Here is a 25,521-nt window from a genome sequence, read left to right on the forward strand (position 1 = left end):
ATATAATTAACTAATTAAGCTAAAAAGTCTACTACAGACTCTGTTTGACAGACTCAACGGAATGAAGTAGTTGTATTGCCAGCTTCTGTACTCCACTGTATTGCACTTAATATAAACTATTTCTAGCAGACAGCTAGACTCAAGTAATCCAAATATTGATCTGCAAAACTTGCTGCTGCCAATCTTTTGCACTTATTAGCTCGATTAATGAAAGTCAATAGATTGCTGAGGCATACAATTCAGAAAAGGAATTCAAAGCAACAAGCTGATGTGTCTTCCAACAAACTATCAACTTAATTATCAGTTAATAAAACTAACAAACATTTGAAATTCTTCACTGTATATTTCTTACATGACACAATTAAAAGCACATTTTACAGGTATATTAAAATCATATCCTCATATCCTGTCACCTCTAGGACCCCAAGTAAAAAATACTCTAAACACAAAACATAAATCTACTTTACTGGTCTTTTCAGCTCTATAATATCTTTGTTTACAATGCAAACATTGAGTTCAGTGTAGAGCCGACAACATGCCTTCTTGTTATCCCTGTAGCTCCAGGACATAGAATGTCATAATGTATCAATATTAAGTATTGATGATGCTTCTCTTTGAAAGGAGACCAGATGTCCATGCTATGTCTATAAAGCAATAACCGAATCAAATTCTCACAAGCAGCATTTATAGCCTTCACCATCTGTGAGTCATTTCATGTTCATCTGAACTCAAAAGTCTCTGAACGAACACAGCCCTGTACTTCTTTATATCTTGACACTTAAGAAAATGTTTCTTCTCTGCACATTTTTTTAGTTTAGATCTTACTTTCTGGTATACATCTGTTCTGAAAGCACTGAGTAAGCTTTTTTGGGACACAGACATATGCCCCACTTAAAACGGAGATTAATTTGTACAAGTACCGTAATTCCCCAACAAACTGATCCTACAATAAAATCATACGTGTTCAGAGAGACATTTTAATAGCAGATGTCTCAACCTGCTCAACAACCCACCCCTTATCCTGCATAGCTAAAGATGGATTAAACCTTCACGTGGTACTGTACTGTACATACTTCATAAGAATGGTATTTGTGCATTATCACCTTGCAGCCTGATCTCGTCACAGCTCAGAAGGTGATCAAGGTTGAGTGTGGTCAGTACTAGAATGGGAGAAACCTAAGAAACATCAGACTGCTGCTGTGTGAGATGTTGGCAGATCAGTAGGTGGCACTCCTCTCTATTTCTGAAACAGAATTTCCTAAACCAATGCACCAGTATGTTGAGAAGAGACAATTCTGTGGACATGCCATCTTTAAGATAAAATATTAAACTGAGGTTCTGTGTACTTGGTCATAAAGATCCCTGACATTGTTTGAAAGAGCAGGCATATTGACTCCAAAGGCCCAGCTAAATTTCAGGATTCCGTAATCTGGACTCTGTAATTTTCTCCTAAATTCAATTGGTAAACCAATGTCTCACTCCTTCCCCATGAACCAAATTTATTTTGCACAAGAGCCATTGTGTGCCAGCAACCCTCTTGTGCAAAATATGTTTGGATACTTCACTTTAAGTGGGCGTCATCCTATACATGAAGCACTATGGGATTCTCTGGAATAAAAAGCACTACACAAATGTAAGCAACTGATCATACTAGAGATTATTGTAGCAAATATTACAATACTTTTCAAGACATGCTACCATGCTACCATATTCATACACAGTTGTATTAATTCTATTGCACCCATAAAAAAAATAAAACTACTTACTACATAACTAAAATATGTTGGTGTGTAAAAGCTGTCATGAATCAATAACTTGATTAACCTGTCTGAATTCTTCACTCTGTCATGTCATGTAAGTAGAATTCAAACTAAAATTAAAAGCAACACAATACTCCCATTGATAGAGCATGTTAAACAGAAATTGGTAGGTTTCATATAAGTGGACCAAATAAAGAATAAAAGAAACCTTCTTCTTACTTGGTCTGAAACTTTTATATGTTGGAAAACCACACCTTTGCGCCAACTTTGGCCTACTTTGACAAAGCTGTAACACACTGATATAACACTGCCCTCATTTTCTGCAAAAACAGCGTTATTATAGGATTTATTTGATTAAACTCAGTTTGGCGTTTTCTCATATAAATAATTTGTTTGTTTGTTTGTTTGTTTTTCCAGCTGGCTCTACTTTTCTGTTCTTAGTTACTCTGTAAGAAATTGCCACGAGAATGAAAACACACCTTTGAACTTAAACGGGTATACAACAGGTTCTATGGTACAGCAAAACGTAAGCTCTTTATTGAAAAACCCTGACTTGGCCAGTATTACATCACTAGCTATCAGAGAGACTGACAACATCAGCACCATGTATCCAAACTGAATTAAAAACAACAGCACACAAATGCTACAGTACGAATTTAGTTTTAAAAAAGTGCCATTTTTACCTGCATAATACGAATAGGGTTAGCTAAGGTTTATAAAGGCTATCCTGTGGCTTGTGTCTAAGTTTCAGCTTGGGGGGTTAGAGGGTATACAGTCACCATAGTGAAACCAGAATCTCTCAGTCAAGGAACAGCCCAAAGTGCAAATGGTGTTCAATTGTCTGGTGGTTTCAGACAGATTATTTGACTTCATGGTTTAGATGTCACTCCAAAGAGCAGATGTCTAATGGATTTAATGATTAATCCAGATTTTAATGTTTTAACATCTCCATTGCATGTGCAGAATAAAAAAACACCCTCAAAAGGAAGGTTTATGCTAGGAAAGGATACAAACATATTTGATGAGGGTGATGGGTAATTTGAAGACACTCCCTTTTTCTGTTTAATCCTCTCCAGGACCTACAATCACTTTGTCAACAGGAAATCTAAATTATTTAACTATATCTACCAAAACATTTTAGGAACTACAATAACAAGAGACAAGAGAAGATTAGGGTGGAAAATACAGATACTGTATATGGTTACATTCATGTGCTCACTCTCAATAATAAATTATCGATGTATTCCATATTTGTATCATATTGAATTATACTAATAAAACGCAACAGGATGGATAAACTTAAATAATATATTTAATAAGTATAAAGAACTGGACTGCTACACGATTATAAATTTTAAGGTGACAGTTTCGTTACGGTTTTACAATGTGCAAAAGCATGGGTTGATACTAATCCTCTATATTTAAATGTATCACTCCCTGAATGAACCGTTTAACAGTTTAACTTTTAAATTACCATACTTATACCTACACATCACTTGCTTATGTATGTGTACACTGATCCAATGTGTACGTGTGTACAGAAAGGCAAATAAAGACAGAAATGGCTGCATACATACGTACATGCACAATATACAGAATGAACGGGGATAGACTACATGTAAGTATTCGGCAGCAACATGCTTGTTTGCGTGTATGTGGCATGTTTTTCTCATTCAGTCACTCCCTGTTTATAGGCTATAAAAATCTAAGATCAGCCAAGATTGTGCACACCGACACGAAAGAAAACATACGTTAAAACGCACCTATACCAGCTAATATAACTATACATTCCGAGATCCTATTCCTGTTTAATCCACCTCTCTCACAAAACGAAATAATCTTTCTCTCCCAGGAGTGTTGGGAACCCAGTTCCTTCAACCCGGTACAATACATAACGTGAGCTATTGAGGCCGAAGTGATGATCGTTCGTGTGTTTTCTGATTTCCTTTACTCAGTGTCAATACAGGGGTCAATACATGCTCAGGCGTACACAATGTATAATTAACATTTCGCCTTCACAGGATGCTGCAGAATCATTTCCTTTCAGTTATGTGTGATAACAGAAAAAAAATAACCCATTACCTATTTTGAAAAACGCGTCTGCATCCGAATCATTCAGTCCTTCATCGGGTGCTTCGGCTGAATTCATCTTCTTCTTTCTCCCGTGGATTTCAGAAAGGAAAATGTAACTCGAAGTATATCCAGTGATGTGTCTCACAGAATCAGTGCACGATCCCCTCCATATTCTTGTGTTCCTGGTCGCAGCTGTTCGCTTTCCAATCGTGGGTTTCCGTCCGTGTTATTACAAAGAACAGCGCTGCATTTCTCTCTATTGTTCAGAATTCACCCTCCTCTTTCTAGCAGCTCCGGCGCCACAAAAGCAATCCACTGCACATGTGACACATAACGAGGATGCAATAAATTGTTCTGCAAATTATGTTGCAGCTATGTGCAGTGTTTAGTTTATGCGTTTGCACATTTTCGAGATTATTTTGTATATATCCTTACAATTAGCTGCACAGAGTAAGGAATCAGCGTATGGTTGCTTTAGAACTGTACCTTGGCAGTATATTGTAGTGATGTCATACAAATCTGCATAATGTAAGTGACTGGTGCAGAGCAAGGGGTTTTGATCTTGAAATACAGTAGTTACAACGTCGGATTTCTGTTTTTCAATATGCTGTTTCTGGTGCCGAGACACAGCCTGAGTAGGTAGAGATAACATATCACCCTGTGTCCAAATATATGTAAATAAACATGTACCTACATTTTGCTAATTCCGAAAGCAACCTTATCTAAACAAACCTCATTTGTTCTCAAAGGCAGTACGTCTGTTCGTGTGTGGAGAAAGCGACTAAAATAAGTGTACGTTTCTGACAATGAGTGACTTTCCGCACCCTTTTTCACCCCTCCTTCTCACTACCCCGTCTCCTCCTTTTTCCCGTATTAATAACCAATATATTCGTAGGCAGGTCTAGCAGCATACAGCTCCCAGTTTATGCAACTAGAAATATTTGACCATCTAGTGTATAGTCACAGAAAGTCCAATTACTTCGACAACCAGAGTTGCAGTACCTGAATTTCACGCGATATTTTTGCCTAAAGAACTTGCTCCTGCCAGCTTCGGTTCGGGGCTCTTTGTGTTGCACTCCTGTTTTGACCTCATCATGCCCTCAGGAATGCACGGTATGTGTACAGTTATTTTAATAGCCATGCAGATGAGTCATAGAAGATACCATGTTTGGCACACATATTTTTTTCATTTTGTGTGTGCAGGGTGAGTCACCCGATTCATTCATCAATGAGCGGCCAGTTCATATCCCCCAAATGTCATTAAATGTCTGGGTGTTTACACACAACCGACTTGGGTGGTAAAAATGATTACAGGCTGTGCAATTCTGTATATTCCCGGAATCCAGATATAGCGACGTTATACTAGTTACAGCCCTAACCATCTGTCATGGGAAAGGCACGCTGTATCTGAAAATCGAAGCTCCTTTTTTATCAGAAACGAAGGCAATTTTGCTATCTTCAACCAGAGTTCTGGTCATCTACCGCCTCCAAGCGACAACAAATTGTCAAGAACATTGTAAATTTGGGGGGAAAAAGACCTACAACATGTCCATAGACCCGTTTCTTACTCCATTCTTCGTTGAAAGAATGTAATGTCATAGAATAAGCTAACATTACTAAGCATCGCTGACCTTAACGGATGCACAATTCTTTAATTTTGTTTCAGTAACGTACTTGCAATCTAAAAATATTTTTTTAAATCGTGGAGGCCTTAAACTGTTACACATACTGTATACTGTAGTAACAAATAAGTCAATTGGTTAACAGACAACGCAGTTGGGATATAGCGTGCCAAGCTCTTACTGTGTCCAACATTCTTTTTTTTCTACAGATTTAAACTCTCAATTGTATTGTGAAGGATTCTTTTAAAGGTAGGCATCTTGGAAAAACAATAGTGGTGGAATAGTTATAATTTATAGTAAATGAGCTCATCTCACAGGTATGTAAAAAGTTATGTATGCGGCTTCACCGAGCAGTGGCCGGCTTAACTATTGTCAACATGTATCTTACAATAATGTGCCTACATGTGTCAACTAGCACTGAAAAATGTAGGGTTTGAATAAACGTTGAAGTGGTAAGAATTCACGAGGAATAACGACATCCAATAATGATTTCATTTGTGAATATTAAGTATTTTGTAGTATAATACGTTTCGGCATTAAACTGCTCGGTTTTGAGATAGCCCCCTGCCCATAGGATGAGGATTGGAGTTCACCAAGGGGTAGGTTGTAAAAATGGATAGAGGAGGCCTGAGACAAAATGCGAAAAAGAGGTGTTTACTTGTGATACAGATTATTCATGATTATGATTTAGAACAACTGGGTGAAATTGGCTTGTTTGCCATTATCCCCGCCAAACGTCAGTAAAGAACCTCTTCTATTTAAAACGTCTATTATACAAAATATTTAGTATAAAGACTTTATGCCAATAGTTGTGGTTCCAACCGTATTTTAATTTCACAAGGTAGCAGCTGTGACTCATACAAGGATAAAACATGAGAAGTTCTGTAAAGCTAAGCCACTGAATAGAATAAGTGAAACAAGTATGGACAAGGAGAAAAAAAACTTAAAGCGAAGAAAATAGCAGGTTATAAAGATTTTGTGGTGACTCAAAATTTGTAGGGCCATAAATTACAGGAAAATCGAGTCCATTGTCGTTTTAAAAATAGAGATAATTTGCCCCCTAGTGGTATATTTTATACACGACTAGTACTGCAGAAGATTTCTCGTTACTCCAAGATTACCACATACTGTATGAGTTGTAAGATATAACGGCTCCCTGCCATAAAAAGTTGATAAAAATATATAATTTGGAAACATTCTTTATAAGCAAACACATTACACATAGAAACACCAAATTTATTAAAAGAATAGTAACGCTTTTGAAAAAAGGCTTTCATTGGTGTTGTAGACTTAGACATTAACAATATTACATTTTTGGAACGGTCATATCGTACACAGTTAATTATGTTTGGTCTCTACCAATTCATATTATTTTTAAAGCTATACTTTGAATACTATTTGTAAGAGAAAAGAGAACTTCTGTCCGTTTGGTTTGTAACAAAAGGAAAAGGAGTAGCAAAGAGCTTGTTAGCCAACAGATTCATGTTATCCTAGAAAGGCTCCGTAGAACTGAACCTATTGCAGAAGGTGACGTCACCCTCTTGAAGCCTAGATAGTCTACAATTCTCTTATAGTAGAAAAGGCGGTTTTCCGTTTTTCTGGAGAATAGTGCGTTGCTACCGATTAACGCGGAAATAAGAATGGAATAATTAGGAACGTTACAATGTAAAATAATGTTTTAAATTACTTTGCCATGATGAAACGGTACGGTATGTACAGTATTCACAGCTTACTTAAGAAATCCTGTCTCCCATCTCGTCACAGCTACATCACAATACACACAGTACCGAATAAAATATCCTTGTTAAACATCAGGTCAAATCATCTGACAGCTGCACACCTGAACACTCTTCTCAAGTTTCTAATTTTTGACGACACTATCAACTAGAGCGACTGGGCATTGTTCAGAAAAGTCAAGGTCTAGAGGTCTGGAGACGATTGTATTTATTCTAACTTTTACAGACTGATATACTCTAAATGCATTATTTAAGTACTTTTTTATGGTGAAGGTGGTCTGCATCGATTTAAGGACTTATTCATATGATAGACTCTGTCGCCTGTACATACCGGTAAACTTGTGGGGATTCACGATAAAAGGCGATGTTTTGATTTTTTAAACTGAAAAATGTCTTTAGAGCACTAAACACACTGTAATCGGAATGATGAAAACGTAGCCCAGTCCGTGCTGCACTTACTGTTTAGAAAACGGACAGAAAAACAGGTTTGAAAAGAACAAGACACGCAGTTCATTTAATGAGATGTCTATAGACCTGATTAAGAAATCGCGCTGTGATAGTTTTATGTACAGTGTAGTCTGTATAAAATACATTATTATTTGTATTGGCGCATTTTCTATATATTAAGTGAAAAGGAACGAGATGCAGAAAGAGATATTGGAACACGTATATTAATTTGACTATTTCTGGTTTGTTCTGAAATGCATGGCAATTCATTAATTAAAAAAATGTTTCTTGGTGAAAGATTGATAGTTTTGATTTCGCGATTATGTACTTTGTATTGCCTTGAAAAGGCTGGTCTGACACCTTCCACTGTTTGTAGCAATTTTAGACTCTTAGCATCTGTTTTTGTTACGTTGGTTTTCTTCTGATGAATATGCATTTCATCTTGATCTTTTAAGATTGGGCACTGAAATGCCTCTTTCTGGAAAGCAAGTCATCATCCCACCAGAGCTACCAGACATTCTGAAGCAGTTTACTAAAGCTGCTATCAGAACACAGCCAGCCGATCTGCTAGAGTGGTCTTCTATGTAAGTTCTTCCATTATTGAAATACTGCACTCAAAACAGCTTGGAATCAAATATTGCAGTATAGATTCTCCTCTTGTGAAGTGGGGATCTCATAGGTCTAATGAAAAGCCTGCAACTTACAGTAGGTAGCAGTGATAGCTTAAGTGTTTCTTCAATATTTTTCTCTCAAAAAATACTCCATAGCTGTACAAGCATTAGGTTTTATTAACTTACTCCAAGAGGAGCATATCTGCTTTATAGAGAGGTGTTTTTCCTTTGTAGTATGCTTATTAGACTTTTACATTTAAATTATATTATTGTAAACACAGTACTTAGGAACCAAGAATATATAACTTTTATTAACTGTTGTGTGAGATTATACCCAGTCTTATCTTAAAAATGGCAGATTAAATAGAATAATGTTTCACTAATGATGTTTATGTGTTTCTGAAATCTCCTCTTCTGGGATAAACCTGATTTCATTAATGGCACAGTGAACGTGCTCTTATGATCAGTTTATCAAATAGCTGTGTGAGAAGAAAAAAATATATTTACACAGTTGCTGCTTTATGTAGGGGATATTTAATCAAATGAAAAGGAAAACAAAGAGAGGAACTGACACTACTGATTAGTTGAGAGAAGATGCAACATTAATAACAGAAAACCTGGTAGCAGCAGTGCTGAGATTTGGCCCAGCAAATAGTCATGGTTCCCTCAAAGTTAATTTTCTAATTTCAGTAGTGGAATTACAGTATTTGGTTCATGCTCAGGACATAATATTTATATTTTGAAGGCCATGTACTACGCTTTAGGCAATTGCTGAACTGAAATTAGTACTTTCCATAAGCTGTACAGTATATCATTTCCACAAAAAAGTGAACTAAAGATTTGATGTCTTTTAACAGACATTATAAGCATACAGTATGTTCATTTTAACTTCCCCTTATAACTACATGACTGAAGTAGTGTTAGGGCTAGTTTCTATCAGGCTACATGCAAGTATGACAGAATTTCTCCTGCCAGAATTGCTCCACTTTATGGCAAGTACCACATTACTGAAAATAGACATCCTCCCTTAGAGAAGTCTTAGAGGAGGCTGAAAATAGTTGTTCCATTTAAACAAATTTATGTTAAAAAGATAAATGTGCAAAATGTGTTCAATGGAAGAACAGCCTTGCAGTGGATCCATCATCATTAGCAAATTATGTACATACAGTACATCACAGTTGATCCTTTAATTGTACTTAAAAAATCCTTATTGGATATAATAAAAGGTACAAACTAGAGCTGGCCATTAAGCCTATCTAGCCTGTTTGGTGGTTAGTAGCTAATTGATCCAATGACCCAGCCATTTCATGAACGAAGCCAAGGGTTTGGCCTTCAACAACATGGCTGAGTAGCTTGTTCCACACTCCCACAAAATGCGTATATAAGTGTCTACTGTTCTGTTTTAAATATGTTGCAGTGCAGTTTCTACATGTGTCCTCTGGTCATGTTTAACTGTTAATTCTGAGGATGACAGGTGGATTGACTTTATCTATGGCCATGAGGATTTTTAACACTTGTATGAGGTCTCCCCCTAATCTGTTCAAGACTAAAAAAGGTTTACCTGATCTGATTGATGTTGTATTGATCTGTTTTAGTCTGTTAAAAAACAGTGGTTGTGTCACTTTCTGCAATTGTAATCAAACTGTTTTTCCAGTCCTGTTTTATTTATCATCTATTTTCTAACTGTGCAGATATTTCACTGCTTTAGCTAATGGTCAGCCCCTTCCTGTGAGAGCAAGATCTGATCAGAATGCTGCAGCAAGTCAAATGGATCTCACACCAGAGCTTCTAAAGGCCCTACACACAGAGGTGGTGGGGATGGGGTGGGGTTTTCTGTTTAATGGTTTTACCTAACAGACCCACTACTACACACTGCTCCTTATAATTATCCAGCTGGTGTTTCTGAATTAATAAATACCAAATAAATTAGAAGATAATATCAGAAAGGATACAATGAAAAGGAGGCATCCATGCTTGCTCAGTTCTGATTGCTAGTAGTTTATTAATCTGAAGATTTTATCTAGTGTTTTGCTGAAAGTGCCCAGGGAACCATCTTGTTTCAGACACCCACAACAGCTGATGTAAACAACACCAGATTTTTCATTGTACACATTTTCATTATTATTCCACTGACATTCACAATGCAATACATTAAAATTAAAATACTGTATGAAATTTAATAAAAAAAGATCCTTTATTTGCTTCATGCCAGCAATAATTAATCAATACTTAGAATGTTAAAATAATTGATACCATTGTTTTTTCCTCTTTGGTTACAATATCTGCCTTAATCAGAACTTTCTCAGTGAGACAATCATAATGAGAGTGTATTGCTGTACAGGGGGTACCCCATTATCAGTGCCAGCATCATAAATAACTCATCTCATCCAGGGGAACAAAAAGAGTATTGTATCGTCGTAAAAATCAGCACCTCTGAAACAAATTGTCAAATTTCATCATTATCTCAATAAACGATGGCAATATCTGTAAATAACACTTCTCCTTGACAACCTGATTAATACCCCTTAATTGAGTAGCTTAGCCTTTTCTTGTTAATTTCACTTTGTCACCACGCTGTATATAGTATAAAACATCCACTTCATAATGTTCAGGAAACTAGTTTGGTGTCAAATGTCATCAATATGTATGTTGGGTGCATCCCTATACTTAAAATAAAACCCTGCATAACTGGGAAAATTAAGTTTAATTAGTTTACGTTTCAAAATGAAAACTTTGACTGAAATTGCAATTCCAGTTCGTGCTGTGAAACTTTTAGCATAACTGACTGGACTCAAATGATCAAAATGTCTATACAGTATATCAGAAATATATCAAATTATCATAGGAAATAAACAAGAATATGTTTTAAAATTCATGGTTTTATTATGTTTTTTTTTCCCCTTTCCATACCTTTGAAGTTTGGAGAGAGAGAGACAGTGCACCAAGAAGAAGTTGAGCTCAAATGGAATGAATTTGGTCTTCCGGTTGACCTTTTAAAACATATTATTGTCGTGGGGCACTTTGATGAGGAACTTGAGTGGATGAAATTTTTAGCTCTCGGGTGCAGTTATCTTGGAGGGGTAAGTCAAGTTTTGTCAAGAAAAATAAACAGACATTGATTCAACCTCTGACAAAAACTACCAATAGAAAACCTATTTCTGTCACGTTCGTAGACCCCTCCTCTTAAGGATGCTCCAGCCCTTCCTTGTTTTCCACACATCGCCCGTTCCTGCTCCGCGTTCTAACCCCCTTTCAGTTCTCCTTATAAGCCAGACGCTCACTTTATTCGGCGTTCTGCATTTGATCTCCGTATCGCGCGAGTCCGGGACCTGGAATTGCCTGGTCCCGTTAAGGTTTTATTCTCTGTTCCTGTTCCCGTTCCCCCCGCCGGTTCCGACCCGGTTCCAGTTTTTATCTTGTTTGTCTTGGATGGACCCCCCGGTTTTGGACTTTTGCTTTTGTTTGGATTCCCCTTTGGATTTTCTCCCGGATTGTTTGCCTCGGCCACACCTCCCCCGAACACCAGCGTACCAAGGACACGCCCCCTGTTTTCATCCCCGTATCCTGCATGATCTTTTCCCTGGATCGTGTCGTCCGCCTAGGGTCTGAAAGAACTGTTTCGTTACATTTCTCTTCCTTTTTTTTTACAGTTTTACAATGTTTGTACAATGTAGAAATGCATCTTTTTCCTGACAGTCTTTTTAATACTGTATACCAGCCAATTCCACTCACTGCTTTCTTCACATATAGTTACCTTAATTTCCAAGAACATGATGCAGGTGTAACGAACAGTTCTTTCCGGACCCTATGCGGACGACAGTCCGACGGAGTGGGGAAACACTAGGGAAACGTCATGAAGGAATACGGGGCAGAAGACAGGGGGGCGTGTCCAAGGTGCGCTGGTGCACGGGGGAGGTGTGGCCGAGGCGAACAATCCAAAAGAGAAGTCCTAGGGAATATCCAAAAACACACGAGAAAGTCCAAAACCAGAAGATCCATCAGAACAAGTTAAAAACCACGAAGGCCGGGTCGGAACCGGCGGACGGGGAACGGGAACAGAGGTTAAAACCTTAACGGGACCAGGCGCTTCCAGGTCCCGGACTCGTACGATATGGAAATCAGAGCAGAGCCCCGATGAGCGTCAGTGCCTGGCTTTTAAGGTGGGCTGGGAATGGGAAACAGGTGCAGAGAATAAAGTCTAAGTGAAAGGGCTGGAGCACCCTTAAGGAGGGGGGACTATAATCGTGACAGCAGGACAATATACCAGATAAAATGTATGATAATTGATTAATTCCATACCATAAGCATAACAGCAATGTTATATTTAATCAAAAATTACCCCAAAATTCACAGTTTCACTCCTCTTAACGGTGGATGCAAATGTTTTTGTTCAGTCATACCCCACCTAGAGAGCGACAGAGCGTATTGGATAAGCTGCTGGCCTGTTAGGTTGTGCCTGCTACAGACACTGCTGTTACTGTATATCCTTGACCAAGGTGCTCTCTAGTCTCTTAAACACTACGGAAGCCAGGATAAGTGTGATGAAAGAAGGATGTGGCTCGATGAGTAGCATCGCCTTTACCTGTACCTATTACAGTATGTATGGTCACAGGCTGCACAGTATTTTAGATGAAATACTAATGTAGTGCCCTGCCTTCATTGTTCTATGGGAAATACATGTACACTGATAAAAAATGTATACTAAATCCAGCTACAAGAATATAAGCAGAAAAAAAACTACTCTATAGTGTGCTCTAAAATATCTCAGATTTTATATAAATGAGCTGTTTCTCAATGTTATATAACAAAACCATTAGGAAAAAAAAATACTTCATTTAGTGACAACTATTTTTTTGCTTTCTCAACAGACTATAAAAAATGCAATGATTCACGCCTGTTACATATTGAACTCAGACCCTAACTCTACTCCCCCAGACGCCTGTGTTCCCTATGACATGTTCAAGTTTCTTTATACCTACTTAGCAGATGTTGATAGAGAGGTTTCTCAAGACCAGGTTAATCAAGTGTTAAAACATCTGGAGACTCAAGTGTAAGTAAACACATTCTGTAATTAAAACACACATTACTAATATTTTATCCAGCTAAACATCTCAGAGTTACATCCTGCAGCCTCCTTACAGTTTTGGAAGAAAAGTGTTCATGTTAAAGCATTTTAGAACATGTTACTAGGTTAACACTACAAAAATATTATGTCTAGATATGTATATATTAAAATGAATTGGTATTGTTTAACAATTGTTAATTGTTAAAATTATTTTTGTAAAACAATTTAAAAGATAACAAGACAATGTTTTTTATATTTTTTCTGTTTATGTTTTAATGCTTTAACTTGTGTTGTATTATGGTGCTATTTCTACTGTATTAGCATATTCTCCAAATCAGTTTTCTGCTTCACACAGTGTGTCCTCAGAGGGAGTGGTCAAAGTGTCTGATTTCATGAACAATCGGAAACTCCGTCTAGGATAACTTCCCTGCTGTTCTCCTGTGGAAGCTCCATGAATCCAAAGGAGATGCTGTTCTGTCTCGTGCCATACTGCATTGATAAACACAGGCAGGCTCTCTGTATTCCAATAAATGCATCAAAAAAGGAATGTGTACAAAAGAAATGTATCAGCATGGGAGACTACTGGGAGTTCTTTATGTGGAAAGTGTATTTCTCGGGGTTTTTTTATTTGATAGCACTTGGGTTGCTTCTTGTCTACCAATGAAGATTTCTTAAGATGCCAGCACTTTAAGGCTATGCTTGACAGTAATGTGCTAATTGCTAAATAAGATTAATCTACCTTTGCTTTGTTTTCTGTATTGAAGCTGTTACAGTATTGCTAAACTGTTAATTCTTTATATGCTGACAGTTTATGTCTGTCAAACTATACCTAGTATTACACAGTACTAACACTGTGTGAACTACGTATTTAGTTTTGAACTATAACAGATTAATCCCTAGAAGGCAATGGGGAATGACCTAAAGTCCTTTGTCACCTAATAAACTAATGGAAGGCAATTGGTCAGATAACATTTAGAAACCAGGAAACAGAGGTTTGGTGTTGTCCATCCATCTCTCCTGTCCAGGAGGAGAGCACACCCTCCAAGATGCACTGAGCGGAGGGTGACAGGTACAGAGCAGCCACCATTCTACAGTCTGGTGGGCTGGCCTGTGGAGAATTGCAACATTTTGGAGAAGAATTTTGAAAGAAATACTCAGTTATCCAACTGTAATTTATACAAAGGGGCATTGAAGAAGTTTAGATCTCACACAAGAGCTAGGATTTTCTTTGAGTTTTTGATTCCTTGCATTGTAAAAATAAACAATGTTGTTGTGTGTCTGTTTACCATCTATAAAAGATATCTGTCCCCAGGTGTGCCACACCCAATATACAGAACTTATGAAGTTCCACTGTCAGTTCACTTCATTCATCTTTTAATCCTATTTTCTTAAGGAAATTAATCTCACTATCTCACCTAACTGTACTTTAAATTGAAAAATGGGACATTTGTGGTAATTTATAGGAGATCAATATGGCAGACAAAGAACCAATCAAAACATGCTTTCTGGTCCAAAGTTGTATAAAAGTGAAAGCTGAAATCCAGGGACTGAAATTTATTATATTGTATTTAATTGAAGATGTCTTTATGGTCCATAAATCAAAACTACGGTATCACATAACTAAAGTTTCTTTTTTGTAGGATTGTTACCATTTTATTCTCTTTATGTTAGTATTAACACATTGCACAAATGGTTGGACCACTACTTACCATTTAATACATTCTAGAACACTGTTTTGAGACAGCAGTGTGGAGTAATGAGATATCTAGACTCATAATTGAAAAGTTGTGGGTTCAAATCCTTGCAAGTTTCTTTATCTTCTTTAATCAAATTACACCTTTAAATGCATTAAAATGCAAACAACTGGGAGATGCATTAGTCAGCTAAACTAAGGGTATAGAACATAAAAAATATTTCAAATACATAGGATTTACTTTGTCCATGCCTTCTACGATGCTTGAATCTGACACCCAAATAATCTTCTCTAGTGTCAGTGTAGGACATTCCCTTTATGCCCAAAGATGTATCTGGCAGCTCTTCTCTAAATCTATCAATCAAATCCTTAAAGGAAAAAGAATATCTGATTAAAATAAAATGTAAAAAACAGTTGCTAATAAAATGGTAAATTAGCCTATACAAGTTGCTCTGTCCAGCCTTTAATTTTTAAGTGTTGTAAGACGTCTGACCACCAGAGAGAGCTACTGTAAAACCCATCACAGTACAACATTCTGATGGCTGTGATCCAAGATAAAAAGCGATTACATTCTAAAACTCTCGTTTCTTACTTGCCATGAAAATATTAATTCTTAATTTAAGTAAGAATATATTATTTCAATGTATTAAGGTTTTCATAGTCCTATGTCATAACGTTTATTGCGTAGTCCTTCATATTGTCCTCAAGGTGAATTTAATTCCTATCATTGTCAAATGTTGGAACAAGTAATAGGTTTATTCCATGCTGAAAAAAAGAAGAAACAGAACACAACGTTTCGGCGTGGAGCCTTTTTCAGGTCCACGCCGAAACGTTGTGTTCTCTTTCTTCTTTTTTTTCAGCATGGAATAAACCTATTACTTGTTCCTTTGCAGCCTACGCATGCTGACGCAGCTACCCACCTGAATTAATACAAATATTGATTAAAATCCATTATTGCTGTTTTAAAGCTAAAATAATATAAAGTCCTGAAAAATAAAACTTTGATTTGTGGTAAGAATCCAAATCACATGTTTGAGATCATTTAATTACATTATGAACACAGTACATTGAAATTAAATGGCCGCACAAATTAGGAGGTTAGCATTCAGTTCCAGTTTTTAATTATTAGTTAATGACGGCGTCGCAGTGTTCAGAGACACTCGAAACTTGGTTTTACATTGATATCTTTCGTACAGAAATATTTTCATCCGTGTTTCACTGCCGTTTTGTCAGCAGCCATTGACAGCAGTACATCGATAAAGGTAACGTGATACTGACTCTGTGGTTTGAGTTTAGGGTGGGGGAATTATGCATTAAGGACTGTATAATATGGTAGGCAATCACAGTGTACTGCTCTCCCAGGAAAGCGCCAGGATACCTGTACTAACTGTACTGTACTTGTTTAATGGCAGACACAGACTGAACAACGAATAACCTAATGGAACGAGAAAACAAAATCACGACACAGAAGCAAAAGGGAGTGGTCCCTGTCACCTTCTCGACAGGAGTTAAAACCGAATTCAATATAATCAGTTTTTAATTAATAAACTGCGATGTATTCATTACATTATTTCCCGATATACAGTTTTTTTTTCCAAAAAAGTAAAGCTCTAACTCATACATGTCACCATGCCTGTAATACATTTATTTGTAAAAAAAAATTAAAATCTGTAAATGTTATACAGTAAATCTATTGTAAAATGGCCACAAGTAACGTGTGATTATACAGCAACAAAAGAAACAGCACCACCACATTTATCGTGTGAATTGAATGTCGTTCAAGTTATGGACGTTATGGTGTATTTTATTTTAGAGATTAAAAATAAACATTATTTTCTATACGTATTCCTAATAAATCAAATCAGTCTTTTTAATCGCGGGTATTCTAAACAAAACAGCGGGACCCTCTTCCGATACAAGCGTAACGACAATCAGTCTCCATGGTTACCTCCTACTCTGCGGGTTAGAGTAGGGTCACAACCACCCCAAACTTCAAGCTACGCCCCACCAAGGCACAACCCACGGCACCATAACAGCCATTTACTTACGTTACTTCCAGAGAGCCATAACCTCTGGAGATCATCTAACCAATCAAACCTAAAAACTCGGTCTTTCAGCGCCAATCCGTTGAAAGAGGCGGGCATGGTGTCTTGACGGATACAGAGTTTCTTCAATCCCACAGCTAGTGTGGCCTTGAGAGTGTAGGCAGGCCTCTGTATTTTTAACCAATGACGTGAGACACTGAGTGACACTGCTTAGTTTTAATTGGTTTAGAAGACTCACCAGCGCTTCCGTTTTGAAAACGTTACGGGTAAAGAACTACAATTAACTTAAGACTTTAGGTTCCATGCCCCCGTTTCTTACATATAGTTCAGTGTAAAGCTGTGTCTCTGGTTAAGTCTACTACATGTGGAACTATGGTTCAACAGGTTACAGAAATGCGAAGCTAAAGGGTGTTTTTTAATGTGTTGTGGTGGCGATGTTTGAATTTCTATTGTTTGACATACGAAGATTAACAAATAGTCGAGTCAACTCCAGTGATAATTAACGTATAGTTTTACACTTAATGAGAACAAGAAGAAGTCTTCAATTACGATTAAGGCGAGGATGCTGGTGTCCTGAAATGGCAAGACAAGGGCTTAATAAACCTCACAAGGTAAGGGTCAGTCCTGTGACGTTAAAACTTTCTCACCTAGGTGTGAAATTTAACTTCGTTAAGCTATTATCTGACTGTAAATACGTTTTAAGTGTTCTTGTACAAAATTGCTTTTCCCCTAAATGGAATACGTAAATCTCGGTTCCAACTTTAATTTAGAGAGACGCGCCAATTCGTTAATTCTTACGATGTTTGTAAATGAGCGCCTTCTCATGTTTTGTTTACTCGTATCCGTAACAAGGATTTTGTTCTGCAAAATCTCACAGAAAAGGTTGTTTTGTATTACCTAGTAAATGGTGGGCTGATCACTAAAATGGGAAAAGCTTGCTCTCATGGCTGTTGCTGTTTTACTGCCAGGTAATCTCTTCAGGGAGGCTGGCTGGCTCTGTGAAGGGGCCAGTGGGGAAAAGGAGGTAAGCAGATCTTTTTTGACTGGTGTTTTAACCGCACTGTTAATTGTAAACTGTGAAAACAATATTTAAAGTTGATAAAATTTTGACTGAAGAGGAACTCTTTCTGCTTCCCACTGACTTAAAAGAGGACTGAGATCATTATAATTGATCAGTCTTGATTATTCTTATGTTCATATATTTAAAGTAGATAGTAGCAATAGTCCATAGAATGCATGCACATTTACTCTCAAGAACATTTTGTATTCTGTACCAATTTTATATAGTCGACAACAGAAATAATGCCTAAAGCCACTGGCCATCAAATCTTCTGCCCAGAGCCAATATTAAATACATGTCCATGTGTGGTGCTTTTCAGAGTGCCTGGAAGACGTGAATCAGAAGTTTCTGTCGATTCTGGTTATTCACTTTATTCCACAGACTCTGAAGATCAGGTAATACTTATTCTAACAGTGCAGGTGTCCATTTCATCTGAGAAGACGGTGTCAATTTTGTGCAAAATAAAATCTTAAAATATCTCCCATTCAAGGTTACGACCATACATAAGGGCTTAGATCGGTGTGCTGCATTATTACAAGGTATTCTTCAAAAGGAAAAAGCAGGTAGGAGTGTCTTCATGGTTTTTAAGTTTTTTTAAATATTATTTTTTTCAATATAGCTTTGGTAATCCCATACATTTGTATAAATTCCAGATGTTAAGCCTGCAAACTCAAAGCCAGGAAGAGCAGCTGCTTCAAAACCCCAGTCAAAAGTAACGTTTGGGAAGGGAGTGAATGGGAAAAGAAAGCAGCAGAGAAGGACTGTGCCAATCCCTCAAGTGCAGAAAGCAGCAGCAGCAGGTAGATAATGAAAATAATAATAATAATTGCTTACACTTCCACTCCAAGCACTTTACAGGTAATGGGGACTCCTCTCCACCACCACCAGTATGCAACATCCACCTGGATGATGTGATGGCAGCCATAGTGTGCCAGAATGCTCATCACACCAGCTATCAATGGGGAGGCGAACAGAGTAATTAAGCCAGTTCATGAATGGGGATTATTAGGAGGCCATGATTGGTAAAGGACAATGGGAGATTTGACCAGGAATGCCAGGGTAACAGAATAGATTACTACTATTTTCAAGAAACACCCTGGAATTTTTACAGTACAGTTTTATAGTATGTCGTATCCGAAGCATGGTGCCTTTTTACAGTATAGTGTCCATGTCATTTTATTTTGGTGTTTTACAAATTATTGCAGCAGCCTTTTCTTTGCCTTTTTGTCTTGCATTATTGCGTTGCATGACAGTGTTCATTTTAGAATTCCTCACCTGGACATTTTTTTTTCCACAGCTCCTGTGGTGAAGTCCTCTTTATACCCTGGATTAGAAGATAATAGATGTCTAAGCATCTGTAATAATGCAGTGCAAGCACCTGTTGCTCAGCCTGTGCTGGTCCCAATTGCCCAGGGTTCACTCGAGGCTCAGCTAGGTCTGTCTGAAGACGTCCAAACACAAATGTCTCTGCTCAGCTGCCCCGTGCCAGGAAACCCGATCCCCACTCAACCGGCGCACAAAGGTGTGGAGTCAGACACAGCTGACCAGATTTATTTCCTATTCTGTTGTCCTTTTTTCCCACGTTTGAGCAGTTTTAAAAGGTGTAATTGTTTTCTACTCTTTTTTGTTTTCTAGGACCACAGACTGCAACAGTATTTAACAGTCGCTTGACTACCTCCACTCCTACTTTGTCCCCTCCTCATTCTGGTAATCCGTTTTACATTCAAACTGTAAGTATTCCAAGAAATGTTATACTTTACTCGCTTTCTTAATGTTTTAACACATAAAGAGAGGGAATCTAACTTTCTGAGTACCCTGTCTCGCAGCTTTCCAAGATCTAGTCGTAACTTGATAAATGTTTTTGATTTGTAGAACCTGTCCAATGATATGAATTGTCAAGTAACTTCACAAGGAGGGGTCGCTCACTTTCTCCAACCAATGAGGCCTGTCACTGCAGTTTCCAGAGTGCAGCCTGTCAGTCTACCTCTATTAGTGCAGCCATTAACTGCACCCGCTGAGACTGTAGCACAGAGCATACCCCAGCCTCCGTGCAACAGTGAAACAGGTGGTGTGGGGCAGTCACCGCACGAGTCACTAAAGGATCAGGCCTTGCTGAGGCAGATCCACATGCACCTTGAGCACCGGCAGCAAGAACCCAGTACTCAACATGTAGCATCGCAAGCCCCACATCAAGGGCAGAATCTTCTGTCCAGGGAAACATCAGAAGACAGCGAAGGAACCACAAGTGATGAAGACGGACTAGACTGTGTAGACATTACTCCAGTGAAGGACACCAGCTGTCAGACTAGCTTTGAGAAGCCGAAGCTGTCAAGTCGAACAAAAAAGATGAGTCCAGAACAGACAGCCAAAAAAGTGAAGACTGTGAAGTATCTTCTAGGAGAACTAAAAGCCCTTGTTGCCGATCAAGGTAAAAGAAAAGAAAATCGGTGATTGTTCCTTCAGAAGTACCTTTTAAAATTGTAATTTAAGTGATTCTCATGTCTAAATCTTTACTCTCTAAAATTCTGTTTTTTAAATTCGGGCTTCCAGCTGTGGTTCTCTTAGAAATACATCAAGTTGTCTGTATCCTTTCCCTGATTGAACTGTCAAGATTTAACTGCACCAATTTATGGCTTCTCCAAAGCCTTAATTAATCTGACAAGCTGTTTAATTAGAAAAGTTTTTTTTTCTGTTACCTTTCCCATCATTTGGGATTGTTATTTTGCATATGAAAAATAAGTAGATAAATCATCAACGTTTCCCTTTTTGCATCTCTTTGATCGTTCAAACTAATCCTATTCTGAAACCAATTAAAGGTTCAGTTATGTCCCTATGAATTCTGAACAAAATCCAGCAGATATGTTGGCCTCCCTGACGAGGACTGATCTACAAAGCCTGATAAATTCAGGACCTCAAGGCACAGAATTGGGAACCCTTGTGCTAAATTACTACTATATGGTTAAACAGTGGTTAAACTACTACTTCATACTGTATGGTTCCTTTTGAATGGGTCCTGGGTATAAAACTTAATTATTTCTAATCATACAACCATCCTTTAATTTTACATCAGTTTCCAACTGTTACAGATTTTATAGATTAGCATTCAGTTACCAATTTCTAAAAGACATATAACAATTTAATGATCAATTAATGGGTTTGCTAAGCAATTTACAGATCATTCAGGAGTAAATTCATAGTACCCTTTAGTCCTCATGAACAGAGTTCTTGTCATTGAATAGATCACCTGCTTAGCTGTGTAACATAGAAATATGTAACCTTCAAGAGTAACTGGATTTGAGCACTCCAGGAGTGTCGTGCACAGGTGCACATCTCCACTCCTGGGGGATCAGATTCCACCAAGTTCTTTAAATTAGCAGGACCTGAGAATCTTTGCAAAAGTGTAAATAGGTGCAGTTAAAGTAATGACTAGCTTGACTAACTCATTCAGAATAGAGATTAAACCAAAATATGCAGATACTGCAGCCATGCAAGAATACAACTGGTGTAGTGAATACATTAAAGCAGAATATCAGGATTGTAATTTTGGTCTGGGCCTGTTTATTCTCTAACTGTTCCCACTCTTCCTGCATCTTCCATCTTTGTGGTGATAATGAACACCTTAGTCTTTAAGAACTAAATTACTAGCTGAATCTTTTTCCTTTTGTGTTTAACAATGTTGAAGATTGATTAAAAACACAAAACCTAATTTGTGTCTTAGGCATTTTACTGTTCCTTTTTACCAGATGACTCGGAGGTTCTTCGGCTAATAAGTGAAGTTGAAGAGAGCATCTCCTTGCTTCCTGTCATGGTTGGAAGTACAAACATCCAGGCTGAAATCGCTCTGGCTCTGCAGCCCTTGAGAAGTGAGAATGCACAGCTGCGGAGGTCAGAAGAAGAGATATTCAAACAGATCTTTGTAGTTCTAGCATTTATTTGAGTCAGAGTTGCAACATGGAAACTAATGCTTCCATGCTATGCATGATCTTTTCTTAAACTGTTTTATAACTACCAGAGAGAGGAAACGTAAAAGGCAATTATAAAAAAAATGAGTAATGTTACTAACCACGTACCAGTATCTGAATTTGATTGTTTTTACACAATTTACTAAAGTAGCACATCTTTTCTACAAGTACAGTTTTGCTTATGCAAATTAAATGTTAACACTGTTACAGGAAGAGCATTTTGAAGCAGCAGAGGGATGCACTGACTAATGCAGTTTTTCCACGTCTTGTAGGCGCCTGAGAATAGTGAATCAACAGCTGAAGGAGCGTGAAAGAGCAGAAAAGGAATCAAGATCTTCTGACTGCAATTTTGAGAGTATGTCTGAATTTTCTGAATCTCGAAATGTCCATCTGATAGGATTTAACACTGCAAAAAAACAATATACAGGGTGCTTTAGATTTTTAATGCTAATCCCATCAAGGTGTCCATCTTTTCCAAAGGAAGAATTCCTCCTTCGATGTGGTGACCTAACAAGATTTCTCTTTTCTGGTCCATGCAGTAATCTCTCTGCAGTCTATGAACATGGCACTACAGAGCAAACTACAGGAGTCCCAGAAGGGTTTTGAAGCACTACAGAAAAGAAATGAAGAACTCGTTCAAATAATTGAAGACCAGCGTCAGGAAAAAAGCCTACTGCTGAAGACCATCGAGGATAAAGACAAAGAATTACAACAAAGGAGGCAAACATGTGAGGTGGACACAGCCAGGGTTAAAATGGGTAATTTGCGTTTACAGTACGTGTTATTTCTTTTGGTCTTTTTTTGCTAAAGCTGTTAAAACAGGCACTGTTTTTTTTCTTCAGATGTAGATGAAGCCTTGTCACAGATGAAGAGTTTTCAATTTAAGTTAGAGGCATCAGAGAAGGAAAACCATGTCTTGGCTGTAAGTCTTCAGCAGCGAGATGCAGAAATCAGCAGACTACGTGAACTAACCAGGTGAGAGCAGTTTTAGCATGGTAAAGATATTGCACGCTCTGAAAGAGTCTGATTTATGGTGTGTACTTTTTGTATTTGTATTTTTTGTCTTGTACTTCCATCCAATTTTAGAAGATTGTGGGTTTTTGCAGTCTGAGTGATAAATTATGCAATGATGAGTTCTAAAGATTTGCATGATGCATGAATCATGTATGTGTTGCAAATGTGATTTTCAAAGCCATTTTGAATTTTCCAGGTTTGATATTTTACATGTATTGCTTTTTGCAGGACATTGATGTGGTCACTAGGTGGCATTATTTCATTTTGATTTCTAATATGAGATTCATAATAGTTTTATGTTCAAATTAATGACATTTGCAGTTTATTTAAAAGGGCTGTGTAAATGTGTGGCTTTTTCATTTAGGTATTTTTATTTGCACTTATCTGTTTCATGGTTGTTTTCTTTTGACAGAAGTCTTCAAGGACGTATGGCCAGACTTGTATCGGAACTTAATCTGGAAAAGAATGTCCCTAAAACCAGCACACATCTGACTAAAACTCTTTTAGATTGTTATGATTATCAGCAAAAGGCAAGCTCTGCATCTGATTCTGTCTCAAACGCAATAAACATGTATCTTAAGACTTTAGAAGCTAATCAACATTGTTTCCTTCAGGAAGGCATGCCTACTTTTTGTGAATCTAAAGAAAATGGTGGACTGTCTACTTGGAGGATTGGAGACAGCTTTGGCAATCCAGAGGAAAACTCTTCTCCGATGAAAGCTTGTATGACAACTCCTTTAACTGAGAATGGTCTTAGTTTAGGTTCAAACAGGGAAGCAGAGCTGGACAAGACCACATATATTCCACTCAAGGAGACCGTAAGGAAGCAGCAGTACTCAAGTGATGCACCAATAATGCCTTCTGCTCACTGCAGCAGCAACAAAAAACCATACGATTCTAAAAGAAACCCTAGTGATGACATAGTACAATGTGTTAAGCCAAAACACCTAGACTGTGCCTTTGAAAAACTGCACATCTCAAAAGGTCCATTGTCATATAGGGGAGATTCCCTACAAAGTCCAGGAAAATCTTCAAATACTCCTTCAAGTGACACTGATGGAGCATTACTAAGACCTTTGGGTAGAACAGACACTGTTGCAGGTGGTAATAGTAATCATTTCCAGCACTTTGTTCCATGTGATGAAAACAGAGGACAGGTATTTAATAGAAGATCGTCAACTTTTAATTCCACGTTTTCATCATTTGACATTAGATCTGTTGCTTCAGACGGGAGTATGAGTTCAGTTTCCACATTCAACACCCGGGATGAACAGGAGTTCAGGAATGGACTTGCTGCGCTTGATGCCAGTATAGCCAGCCTGCAGAAAACAATCCAGTCTGACCTGAAGAGATGAAACTGTTACTAGTGTATCACCATCATTTTCTTTATTTGTAGTTGTGTAAATCTGATGTGTACAAAAAAACTGTTTTTAAAACCACAAAATGAGACTTTTTCTGATGTTGATGCAAATTCAAACAATGTCCTCTATCATTAATTTAAATTATTTTATATTTAATATAATTAAAATAAAGTGGAAAGCTTGTTTTAACATTTTTTTTCCTGTGTAATCTCAATTGGAAAGGGATGCTTCAGGTGAAATAATCAGACACCAGTATTGTCAGATTACAACTAATGCCAAACTGGAACTCTGTGAATTAAGTTCACTTAATACTAATTAAGAACACTTAAAGTGTTCAGTGCTGAACTCTGTAGCTTTCAAGGTATGCCAGAAATCCTTATTAAGCAAAATCAAATTATAATGAAGTCCTATTCTTAATGTTAAAAGGTAGAGAGTGACATTTAAAATTCAGCACTTAAAAGGAATTAAGTGAGAAACATTTTTTCCTGAGTTACTGCAACTCTCTTGCGACATAACTCATTTTTGTTTAACTTCAAGAAATAAAAGTTAATGCTTTAAATGTTCTTCAGATCATTTATCACAAAACCATAACCCAGAGGCACATTAAGCTGGATAAAATATGCCATTGGCTGTTACTATTACAATAGAACATGCTTTGAGGTGAAGTTCCAAAAACATGGCTGGGATACAAGCCTCAGTTCTTCATGGTTGGTCTGTATGCCTTCTTTAATACAAGGCAAGTTTGCAAAGCAACAGGCCAGGGCATACTTTAAGCTTTGTTAACCAGACACCTGTCATTCATGTAAATGTTTCAAACATGGTTATCAAACATGTTATCCAGAAGTACTGCATTTATTTTAGAAATCATCTGTCATATGGTAGGTTCAAAAGGGAGGTTACAATTAAAAGTGTTTTCCAGCCTCTGAATCTGAAAACTTAATCTTCATGCTGTTTAGAAAGCATAAGTACATAATTGTCTTAAACATTGTCACTTTCACTACTTGTATTAATCCTTATGTGTGCTTTACCAAGTGCACCATGGAATTTCTAAGTACTTGCAAATGTTCTCACC

At 37.5% G+C, this 25,521-nt stretch overlaps 3 protein-coding genes across 8 annotated transcripts in view; 2 read left to right on the forward strand and 1 right to left on the reverse strand.

The window, feature by feature from the left end:
- The window catches only part of kalrna (kalirin RhoGEF kinase a), a 195,236-nt gene extending 190,506 nt beyond the window's left edge, over positions 1–4,730 (reverse strand). For all 4 annotated transcript variants that reach the window (XM_069196821.1, XM_015358771.2, XM_015358770.2 and 1 more), the window contains exon 1: positions 3,843–4,730. In XM_069196821.1, coding sequence (XP_069052922.1) covers positions 3,843–3,909 — 67 coding nt within the window. In that variant the 5' untranslated portion in view covers positions 3,910–4,730. The remainder of the gene's footprint in view (positions 1–3,842) is intronic.
- Positions 4,731–7,266: 2,536 nt separating this feature from the next.
- Positions 7,267–13,861, forward strand: LOC107078769 (ropporin-1-like). Its single transcript, XM_015358689.2, has 6 exons — positions 7,267–7,381; positions 8,094–8,222; positions 9,941–10,058; positions 11,168–11,329; positions 13,118–13,299; positions 13,670–13,861. The coding sequence occupies exons 2-6, from the start codon at positions 8,107–8,109 to the stop codon at positions 13,734–13,736; spliced, it is 645 nt and encodes a 214-aa protein (XP_015214175.1). The 5' UTR covers positions 7,267–7,381; positions 8,094–8,106; the 3' UTR covers positions 13,737–13,861.
- Positions 13,862–17,237: 3,376 nt separating this feature from the next.
- On the forward strand, positions 17,238–25,008 carry ccdc14 (coiled-coil domain containing 14). Of its 3 annotated transcripts, XM_069196580.1 has the most exons (14): positions 17,238–17,663; positions 18,021–18,076; positions 18,432–18,507; positions 18,603–18,675; positions 18,766–18,912; positions 19,407–19,634; positions 19,748–19,842; positions 19,985–20,540; positions 21,856–21,997; positions 22,347–22,429; positions 22,614–22,832; positions 22,917–23,049; positions 23,501–23,618; positions 23,703–25,008. In XM_069196580.1, exons 1-14 carry the CDS (start codon positions 17,574–17,576, stop codon positions 24,441–24,443), a joined length of 2,757 nt encoding a protein of 918 aa, XP_069052681.1. In that variant the 5' UTR covers positions 17,238–17,573; the 3' UTR covers positions 24,444–25,008. The 3 variants fall into 3 exon arrangements, with proteins under 3 accessions (XP_069052681.1, XP_069052680.1, XP_015214167.2); XM_069196579.1 differs by having other exon boundaries at positions 23,501–25,008; XM_015358681.2 differs by having other exon boundaries at positions 19,410–19,634; positions 23,501–25,008.
- Positions 25,009–25,521: the final 513 nt, after the last annotated feature.

This window comes from Lepisosteus oculatus, chromosome 12 (genome assembly GCF_040954835.1).
Source record: "Lepisosteus oculatus isolate fLepOcu1 chromosome 12, fLepOcu1.hap2, whole genome shotgun sequence".
NCBI lineage: Eukaryota > Metazoa > Chordata > Actinopteri > Semionotiformes > Lepisosteidae > Lepisosteus > Lepisosteus oculatus.

Coding starts and splice junctions, on each gene's coding strand:
- LOC107078769 (XM_015358689.2), top strand. CDS start 8,107: ATGCCTCTTTCTGGAAAGCAAGTCATCATCCCACCAGAGCTACCAGAC. Junction 10,059..11,167: donor TAAAGGCCCTACACACAGAG/GTGGTGGGGATG, acceptor ATACCTTTGAAG/TTTGGAGAGAGAGAGACAGT. Junction 11,330..13,117: donor GGTGCAGTTATCTTGGAGGG/GTAAGTCAAGTT, acceptor CTTTCTCAACAG/ACTATAAAAAATGCAATGAT.
- ccdc14 (XM_069196579.1), top strand. CDS start 17,574: ATGAGAACAAGAAGAAGTCTTCAATTACGATTAAGGCGAGGATGCTGG. Junction 17,664..18,020: donor GGCTTAATAAACCTCACAAG/GTAAGGGTCAGT, acceptor TTTTACTGCCAG/GTAATCTCTTCAGGGAGGCT. Junction 20,541..21,855: donor AGCCCTTGTTGCCGATCAAG/GTAAAAGAAAAG, acceptor CCTTTTTACCAG/ATGACTCGGAGGTTCTTCGG.